Source organism: Lytechinus pictus, chromosome 2 (assembly GCF_037042905.1).
Source record: "Lytechinus pictus isolate F3 Inbred chromosome 2, Lp3.0, whole genome shotgun sequence".
NCBI lineage: Eukaryota > Metazoa > Echinodermata > Echinoidea > Temnopleuroida > Toxopneustidae > Lytechinus > Lytechinus pictus.
This window is the reverse complement of record NC_087246.1, coordinates 38971538-38982504: the sequence shown is the minus strand read 5'-3', so window position 1 is coordinate 38982504 and position 10967 is coordinate 38971538. Positions and strand designations below refer to the sequence as shown.

Here is a 10967-nt window from a genome sequence, read left to right as displayed (position 1 = left end):
TCATAAAGCAATAAGTTTCAATGATTTCTTGTATAAAATTAAAAGGAAGGACTACCCTAATTGTTCTTTTTGTAACAGTGACCCGGAAACCTATTTACATATTTTTATTGAATGTCCTGTGAAACCTATTTGGGATGAAATTATGAAAGCTATTATTTAGGAAACCAAAAGCATGATTTACAGAATGTTTCAAAATTTGAAAAGATGTTCGGTTATATTGATGATAAATTCCTTACATATTTGTTTCTTTTGCTTAAGTATTATATTTATATTTGTAAATTTCAGAACAAACCACCAACTTTTGACGGTTATAAAGCATATTTGACCTCTAACAAGGATATTGAATATCGTATTGCCAAGAAAAATAATAAACTTACAAGCCATTTTCGGAAATGGAGATTTAAGTTGTAAGATATTCTATCATCAAATTTTGTAACTGAAGAAAATCTTAATATGCCTTCTGAGGATGGAACTTTGTTAATCTTTAATAATAGGTGAATCACCTGATTTTTATCCCTCTGTTAATACATTCTTGCCTTTACTATACTATAGGGATGAGGGATACTTAGAAGAGACAAAGTGACTGCTTTTACTACATATTTATCAAGTATTATCTGTTGATAAGCTGTACTTTTTTCTAATGTAAACTAATAATGTGTAAGCTACTTTTTTTTTCTTTTCTTATTTATTTATTCTGTTATATTTTAAATTACTTGTATTAATTATATACTGATTTGTTATACAAAATTATGAAAACCCAATAAAAAACTTCTTTTTTTTTAATTCAAAAAGTTCACTTCACCATGATTATATTTATACAATATTTTCTTTATTGGTGTTGGCGTTTAACAAGGTCCATCTTTTCGGATCGGTAAACAAATTTCTTTTATCAACGAATTTGGTTTCTAACTCATTTCTTTCAACTTTTAACAAAATACAATATTGGATATCATCATCCGCTTGCAACAAATCAATTAAAAATGACCAGATCAAAGGGTCAACTGGATACAATAAATTTTAATATTTAGTCATATTTTGCTAAAAAGTAATTTCTGATTAGAATTCAAAAGGAAATATGACTAGACATCAGTTGTACCAGCTGACTATACTGATTATTTTAGTCAATTCGACTTTTTTTAACCAGAAGGATACAATATGATATCAAGACACTAACATAAAAATGAATAATAACATTTATCAGGATCCTTTCTCCGCATTATTTCATTAATTGAAAACCACTCCAAAATACCATCGAATGAGTTTCATTTTCGTCTATAAATATGCACATTCTTAAAATGAACTACACTTAATTTTAAAATTAGGATCTAACTGGATTGTACTCTCTATTCTAGTCTTATTTAGAATTATGTTCCATGGCGGCACTACAGGGAACAGGGACGACCACAGAAGTTGCTATGATGTTAAAATAATGAAGGAGAAAAGAAGAAAAAGGAATGAAAAAAGGGATATTAGAGCGAAAAAAGGGTAAAGCATAAAAAGAGTTATTAGTGTAACTTTATTACCCCTGTACTTCAAATGAGAAATAGCTCGCCCCAATAAAAATACATTGGCACTACCTTTGTTCCGTTCCGTTACTTATAGTGAATAGAATCTATTAAAATTATTGGAATATTTTGACTTGATTAGCAGTCTAGTACCTGGTTGATTTCGAATCAAATTTAATTTGATTGATATATGTGCTTCAGATTGCAATATACTCAGTGCACTATATAAATGATAAAATGACAAATTACGTTGCAATGAGAATAGTTATATTTTACTTTGTAGGCCTGTGTTCTAGTCGTTAAAATAGAATATATATATATATATATATATATATATATATATATATATATATATGTATGCGTATATATATTAATATGACTAACATGATACTTGCACCGTCCGCACCCATGCTTTCATCTAATTGAACTACAGTAGTTTATCTGTTGGAGGGTGAATTTGGTCTACTTAATTATTTGCTTTTCCGCCTTTTTTTGTTTTTCCCCACTTCGACTGTTAGAGTGAAGTCGGGTACAAGAAAATTAATGGTTTAAATATTGTACCTCAAAGTAATATCTCAATGCAGGAATTAATAATTGACTTTAAAAACACATTATTGAGGCGATTAAATTCATGATTTTACGATGTCTTCATATTTAGGAGGTGGGTCTAAAATAAGAACGGACTCATTTGGGACACTTGGTGAAGATTCCATTCCTGTTTCCACCTCGGAATAGTCTGGTGGTGGTACTGAGTACGATGAAGGATCGGGTGTGGTCTGACTGGTGATAAAATGAGATGGGCGTGGTAAGCCATTGGGTGTGTCCAGAGATGATGTAGTGTAAATAGCTGCCGTAGGTCTTAAAGGCGGTACAGTGGTGGGGTGAGGGTAAGACACGTATCCATGGGGATAAACTCTTGCCATCGGTTCGGCTGCCGGCAGACCATCTGGAGAGTTTGGGAAGGACTGTGGAGGACTCCCCGGTGATGATGTCATGGTAGTATCTTCCAAACGACTCGTCAGAGGCACTCGTCCATGGTGGTAACGCGGTAAAGGGATGATGGAACGACTCTGATTACCATAAGCACCACGGCGTTTATAAGCATGCCCGCAGAATGGTATGGCAATCAGTAAGACGACAAAACCACTCCATCTTCTGAATCCAGTTGTGCGAAAATACCTTTCATCTTCACCTGATTGACAGGAATAATGAGAGTGAAATGCATATGACTTGAATTCATACATTGCTTGCAAAACGAACAATCAACAATATTATGGCGTTACATAGTTTCGGCCAAATGGGCCCTTGTCGACATCTATAGGCCTTTTCGGCACCGATGTAAAGTTCTATGAAAATTGCTGTTTTGCTGGAATTGAAAGCATCATAACTAGAAAGGCGTTTATAAAATATTGTTTAACATTAAAGGCGAAATACGAAAATTAATTACAATATATTGAAATTCAATTACATACAGTGCGTATAAAAAAACGGGACAGTTTTGAAAAGTCTATATATAAGAAATTTGTTACAAATTACGATATCTATATTTCGATGTTAATAGATGCTCTGAACTCTTATCTTTGAAATGCAATTCAAAATTTATTTTTTTTCATGCTTGAGCAAACATGGGACGTTTTTGTCGGGGGTTCAAAAAGAGGCTTGCGCCAGAATGGCAGAATATGAGTAATATGATGATCAGACTTCTTGCTAATCAGCAGACTTCCTCTTAATCTTTTCATTATCTGTGCTATAATTTTCGAATTATGCTGTCAAATTTTATTTACAAATTTATTTATTTACTTGAATTATTTTGTTTTTTTTTTCATTTAAACTCCTTTTACCTTTGAATTTTTCTTCATAAGTAAGAAAAGAAGACTTTGTCAACCCAAGCAAGAAGATTTGCATTATTAATTTGGAAAACTTGTAATTATTCAAATCCTTTTATTATGTGAAACAAATTATGTTATGGTACATGAATCCACTTTTCAAGGGGTTATTGATTCCTTGACCAAGTTTAATTATATGCTTGACAGGACAAACATGAAGGGATTCATGTCTTTCAATAGCAATGGTGTATTGAGTCAATTTTGAAGGAGCTAGATATGGCAGATCGGTTAAAATGTATTAAAAAGTTGTGAGCGAGCGAAGCGAACACGCAAATATTCCCACTTTTTTATTAAAATATCAAATTTTGTGATAAATTTGACATAATATTCAGAAAATAATATCATATTTTACTGTTTATATTTTCTTTTATTTCCTTTACACTTTTATTCTCGGTCATTTAAATTGAGGGGGGGAGCATTCCCGAGCCCCCGCCGATCTGAATGGCACTGTTCAAAAGGCACCATAACATTTGAAGCACACAATGAAAGGATTTGAAAAAAAATACACGCTCTCCCATACTTTGGTTGAAAAAAAAAATTGTTTTTGCTTGAAGAAGGAATATTTAAAGCTAAAAGAGAACATATCAAAAAGAAACAACAACAGAACAATTCAAGCAAATAAATAGATTTGAAAAAATGAATTTTGATCACATAATTTGAAAATTATGGCAAAGATAATGAAAAGGTTAAGAGGAAGTCTGCTGATAAGCAAGAAGTCCGATCATCATATTTATCATTTTATGCCATTTTGGCGCAAGCCTTCTCTTTAACCCCAGACAAAAACATTCCGTGTTCGCTCAAGCATGAACGAAACTAAAAAATTTTAATGGCATTTGAAAAATATAAAACTTCAGAGCACCTATTGACACCAAAATATAACATCATAGACATAATTTGAAACAAAAATTTAAGAGACTTTTCAATTCTGTCCCGTTTTTTTATACGCACTGTATAGGCCTATACAGACAACGGTATGTTCAGAGTAGGTCTTCATACATGCAGTGCCCTTTGGTAACCCCTTTCACATACTCCTGATTCTTGGTCGCCAAATGAGATACATAATGTATCTCATGAGGCGGCCAAGAATTTAATGTACCACTCTTATGCATTACTTAAGAAAATCACCCAATGCATGATCTACGCAAGCTTTGGTTTTTTGCTAGAGAAAGACAGTCAAAATTTTCATCTCAGTTTAAATGATCGTTCAGAACATTCCCGTCCATATTGTAGCGTGCACGAGTATATATATATATATATATATATATAGTGTGGAAATGTGTGGGTGATGGTGTGTGTGTGTGTGGGAGAGGTGCATAGGTTGTTTATGTATTGGAAGGTGGGTGTGTGGGGTGAGTGTGGTGGTATGTGTGGGTGTGTCTCTGTGTGGAATGATGTTTAGGTGTATTTCTGCATGCATGCGCTCAAGTTACTTTTTTCACACTTTGTTTCATTCTTCACCCAGTGACTTGGCGCAACAGATATTTTACGACCTTCTAGAGATTGTCAGTCATGCATGCAAAGATCCGTATGAAAATGGCAAAATATGAGCGAGGGGAATAACTTCATCAGGACATAAGTCAATGACTAAATGTTCACACTTTAGACAAGACAACTTCAAACTGATGGGACATTTTTTCTGACTCACACACACACACACACACCCACACGCACATATATTACAATTGCAAAACCTCTATGTTATAGAAATTTCCTGCTATAGAGGTTTGGTTGGCATACCCTTTTATGCATCGATATTCTTGAACGATAACAACGTTTAATTTAGTTTTCATAGCTTGTATAAATTCATTTCGTTTTACCGTGATTTTTTTTACCTTTGCGAAATACAATGACCTCCTTTTTATTTGGTTAAAACATTCAACACGAAGTGACAGTTAATGGGGTTGAGATGGAACATTTTTTGATAAATAGGCAATGTTTTCTTTCATATAGATCATTTAAATCCACCATACACTCTAACAGGGGTGTGAGAGTTTAGAGTTTTATCTGATTTCAGATTTGTTTTGTTTTTATTTTCAGCTTTATTTTCAGCTCATTTTTTACTTTCCTCTGTGCAAAAAGTATTGGAGCTCTTTCTTTTTCAGACCTTTTCAACACTCTTCAGCTTTTTTCAGATCTTTTTATTTGTGACCACTCACACCCCTGCTCTAAAAACTAATCAGTCAAAATAGGGTCAGCTGGGTGCAACTTTTATTCTAGTCACATTTGACTATTTTCTAGTCGTATTTTATACTAGAACAGGGTTACTTCCGACTAGAATATAATGTCAGAAATGTGACTATCAGTGATTTTCATATCAGTTGCACCCAGCTGATTACTGGTAAACTGATATGTTTTAAGAATGTGTATTAAGGGAAACTCGATCGATATGGAGTGTTTAAAAAAAGTATCTACAACTGTGTATTTATATACTTCGTATACTTAAAAAATATATGACAGCAAAAGTAACTTACTGTTACCGCACGATATGCCAATATCATCATCACCGTTGCAGTCCATTCCACTACACGTACTGTAGGAGCATTCCACGAGGCTCATCTCTCTTCCTTCACAATGTATCTCCTTGAGTCTCGCACTTGATGTACCACTCCCAAACATCCCATTGTGGTAGACTGCAACCGATCCAGAACTAAAACCCATCTGTCTGCACGCCACCACCGCTTCTGGTAAGCTGAATCCACCACCGTCGAAGATCGTCACCCATTCATCGTTCAGGTAAACTTCCAGTCTACCGTTCCGTGAAGAGGTTCCATGCATGAGATGCAGGTCACCTTCATCTGGGAAAGAAAACCAAAAGAATCAAGGTTTAACGTGAAGATAGGAGAGAGGGATAGATAAAGAAAAGGAAGGTAAATGGACGAATGGAGCGTTGTGGCCCAGTGGATTAGTCTTCTGACTTTGAAACAGAGGGCCGTGGGTTCGAATCCCAGCTATGGCGTAATTTCCTTCAGCATGGAATTCATCCACATTGTGCTGCACTCAACCCAGGTGAGATGAAGGGGTACCTGGCAGGAATTCATTCATTGAAATGCCAACGCTGTAAAAGGCTGCAGGGCTAAAGCCAGGTTAATACTTTCCAAGTCCTTTGGAAGCGCATGCATAGGGACGTTATGACATAATGTGATATGCGCTAAACAAGAACTACGTTATTATTATAGACTAGGGGCATTTCAAAGAATTATACCGTCATAAATAAGGACAGACGATCTACACGCAGGTATATAGAGAACCCTAATTCCAATAAGAAATTTCAACAGAAGTTGGTCAAGGCAGTGGCGGCACCAAAGGAGGTGGGGGCAATGGCATCACCATCAGTCAGGATCGTTGTCCCACCCCCCCCCCCAGAAATTTTGAAAACTGAAAAAAAATAGTATAAATGCTGTCATAATTATTAAGCATCCTACTTAAGCTCTAAAGAGCTCCAAACTGCATTTTTCACTCTTCAAATTTTGAAAATTGTCTCATCCAGTCACTGTTTGCTCCCATTAGTATTAGTCACTTACAATTTTTTCAGGACATTATATAAAATTTAGCCCGCGCTTCGTTGGCATAAAAATCTAGTGGTCACGTCAATATGCGGAAGTTTCCAATTTTCCATTGTTTTAGTGTTCCTGCATATTCATCATTTACAAAAAAAAGAGCTGAATATCAAAATTTTTCTGCTTGCGCTACGCGCTCGCATAAATTGTTTAGTTAGATACCCATCCTGTTCATGGTTACAAAAAAGTACTTATAGCATCCAGTTATCATCTCAGAATATTACAAATCTTCAGCTCGCGCTCACATTATTTATTTGGTGAGATATGATCTTAACGAGTTACTGCAAAAAGTTCTTAACAGGTCCCTTTTCAAATCAATAAGGCCTATTAAAAAATTTAGCTCGCGCTTGATTTTTTAAAATGGGCAAACAATTTCCTTTTTGCCCCCCCCCCCCCCCAGTTGAAAAATCCTTGTGCCGCCACTGAGTAAAGGTTCAATCTTGGATAGGAAATATAATGAGAATACTGCGTATTCAAATCAATGATTTGGATTGTGATTTGAAAATAGCTTATTCACCGCCAATTCCACGTGATTAAAATCGTAACTAGATACACCAAAATAATTTTCATAAACATATATCAATTCATTGATCACGAAGTGGTGCATTTAAGATATGATTTAGATAGGAAATTCACTGTTACGGTATTCGAAACATCTAAGATTATTTCCCGTACCTCACCTACAAGTGGTTATAGAGCATTAGACTCATGATTGAAAGGTTGTGAGTTCAAATCCCAGCTCTGTCTTTATCTCTACTTTTACAAAAAAGGCCCGAGAGTAATATTTGTCGTCTATGTATGGTCAGTTACGAAGACTGATTAACCCACACGCTAATGTTTCATATGAAGTTAGTTAATACCCTTGGCATTTATGCAGCAGAAAGCTGCTTTGCCGAGTTCATACATGAGCTACCTCAACAGAAACAGGAAATGTATTTGAATATATCACTTACGTTGAGCGAGCACCAAATCGATGACGGTTAAGATAAACGAAATGACGATCACAGCTTGTAAGGTAACTTTCGACCAGCTGCCCATTCCTAATGGTACCTTGAATATCTGCATATATTCACCGAAGTTCAGATGATTGGGGACGATGGACCCCTAAACAATAACGACTAGGAAAAGAAGAGAAAAGGAAAAGTAGGGGGTGGAAAATGGTGATATGAAATATTATTTTTTAAATATTATGTACAAATCTATCACAACATATGTTTGGGGGTATTTAAACGTGTTTTTTTTTTGCTCACTCGCTTCGCCTTCTCACAGCATGTTAGATATTTTGCCCAATTCGCCACGGATCCTCTATACTGGTGAAGTTAATGAAAACAAAATCCTTGTATAACTTTCTGCAATTACTTTAATACCCCTTAAAATACATAATGCATATGGATAATAACAAAAGGTATGTTTGCAGCTATGACACCCCCCCCCAAACAAATCCTAGTATATGCGGAAAATATTCACCATTAAATTTCAAACACAATGAATGTAAAAGTAATAGTTTACCTAACAATGGTGAAAGTAGGTTAGAGAGAAGGGGAGGAAACAGAGGAAGAGAAATAAGAAGTAAATAAAGAAGATGATAAGGAAGACGAAAAAGATCAAAGAGGAGAGAAGAAATAGAAGGAAGAAAAAATAAGGAGAAATTCGATAATCTATTTTGTTTGTTTATGTAAAGTTTTCAATATTGTTATGATATATTGCCATTTAGAACAATTGCCATTTAATATCAAATTGGACAAAAAAGACATTGAAGTTGTTACTACAACAAAATTTTTAGGTCTCATAATAGACAACAAATTATCTTGGAAAACACACATTGACTTTATATGTCGTACAATTTCACGCAATATTGGTGTTATCAACAAAGTTAAGTTTTTTCTTCCAAATTCCTCCCTTAAAATGCTTTATTCGACATTAATTTTACCATATTTAAATTATGGAGCAATAAATTGTTTGGGGAAATACACACTCAACCTACCTTGATAGAATATTACTTTTACAAAAGAAGGCATTGCGTGTTATTTTGAACTTGTCCTGGAGATCTCACACAGATGAGTTGTTTTTTAACAATAACATTCTAAAAATAAAAACACTGTACCAATATAACTTAGGTCAATTCATGTATCAGTTAAACAATAATATGTTACCATTCATATTTAATTCTTCATTTAACAAAAACAAAACTCTTCACAAATATCCCACACGTCAATCAGATGAATTCCATTTACCACTACCCCGGACCATCCTTGCAAAATCAATTTTTACCTTTGAAGGCCCTAGACTCTGGGGAACTATTAATAAAAACATCAAAGAATCACCAAGCCTTAATTCTTTCAAATATAAGTTCAAAAAATTTCTCCAAGATAACCATTGAATTTAACTCTTCATCACTTAAACTCTTGCATTTTTTAAAAATCAAACATGATTATCATGTCACGTACGCTTTTCCATCTCTTTCGTTTTCCTGTTGATCAACGAGGTCCGTCTGTGAGTGCTGGGGCTGGATTCTGGAGACTTTAATCTCTCTTTTTCTTATTTCCTTTTCTATTTTAATTTCCCCTATTTCCTTTTAATTTAACTGGTTCATGCTCAAGTTGTTATTTTGATTTTTATACGCTACAATAATATTTATTAGGAGGCTGCACTCTACAAGCTCCGCTTTTTAGCAGCCTCCTCCATTTCCAACCTGATATGTAATAATCTTGAATATATTTTTTTGTACAGGAATACTTGAAATATGTTTTGTTATTTATATGTTAAAATGTACAAAATAAACTGTATTTGTTGAAAATGGAAATAAACAAAATGAAATGAAATGAAATGAAATAATGTATTTTTCATCTTTGTGTATACTTATTGTTAAAGCCATTGGAAACCAAATTTGTTTGTATGCGTAAATTGACCAATAAAAGAATCTCTCTCTCTCTCTCTTTACCGAGACGAAGATGTTTTACGGTTGATACAAAGATGGGTTTATATAGTACAGGAAAATATTGTGAATGTACGTGTATTGAAGGGGTATAAGCATTGCGATTTTACAAATAATAGTTGAAGAGTCTTATAATGGGCGCGGTTCTGCGTGAACCATGCTCCCATGCATGATACAGACAGAATGATTAATAATTAATGAGATACGGTATAGACCGTGCTGCTGTGTATTCTGTTTCATTTCTTTCAAGCAATCTGCTTATAGTGACGATCCTGCATATTGTGAATGTTATAATTTGGTAGTAGATCCAGAATTGTTTTGAATTGTATTTCTAGTATTTTTGTTTTCTATGATTCATGCCAAAAACAGTAATCAATATCTCATGTTTGTTTTGTAATTAAAAATGTATTATTCGAATGAAATGAATGCAGATGAAAACAAATCAAATAAAACATTCTGCTCATGGAACTTATGAAAATAATGACAATATTGAATTCAAGATGGAGAGCTTGTATTCCACATTGATTTGGAAAGCATACAGCAGACTCGTCTTTATAGTCGAATAGACGACCACCGATATAACCAAAGCAAATATCTAATGAAAATTAACAGGATAATTATCATCAACCTGGATGTCGTATTAAAGACACGTATATAGGATTTATACTGTAGTTACGATTATCTTAGCTTACCCTCGCCTGGAATCAGACCCCTTTGGGATTCTAGTCAACACAAAGATCCAATATTGATATTCAGTTCGATGCAGATGGAATATGATTGAATTATAATTCACAGATCATAAATACTTTAATACAAAAATGGCTGCTACTACTATACGAGGATTTGTTGATATCAATAACACCGCGGATGAAAGGTACGTTGTAGCCTATATCGTATACGTGCACTAGTACTGGTAGGTCATTTAAGGCGCCACGATATACACACAGAATGTAACGCATGGGATTCAACAGCAATGATGGTCCGACTCAAGCACACATTCCATTATGGCCGTGTGTATACATGTATGCTGACACTCAGTGCTATGAAATGTTTCCATTAGCAAGAGAGGGAGGGAGAGAGAGAG

At 34.4% G+C, this 10967-nt stretch overlaps 1 protein-coding gene across 1 annotated transcript; it reads right to left on the bottom strand.

Annotated features, from left to right (window-relative positions):
* Positions 1 to 706: 706 nt before the first annotated feature.
* On the bottom strand, positions 707 to 10789 carry LOC129271827 (uncharacterized). Its single transcript, XM_054909099.2, has 4 exons — positions 10576 to 10789; positions 7902 to 8066; positions 5863 to 6186; positions 707 to 2697 (listed from the first exon to the last, which is right to left on the bottom strand). Exons 2-4 carry the CDS (start codon positions 8011 to 8013, stop codon positions 2135 to 2137), a joined length of 999 nt encoding a protein of 332 aa, XP_054765074.2. The 5' UTR covers positions 8014 to 8066; positions 10576 to 10789; the 3' UTR covers positions 707 to 2134.
* Between the last annotated feature and the right edge of the window lie 178 nt (positions 10790 to 10967).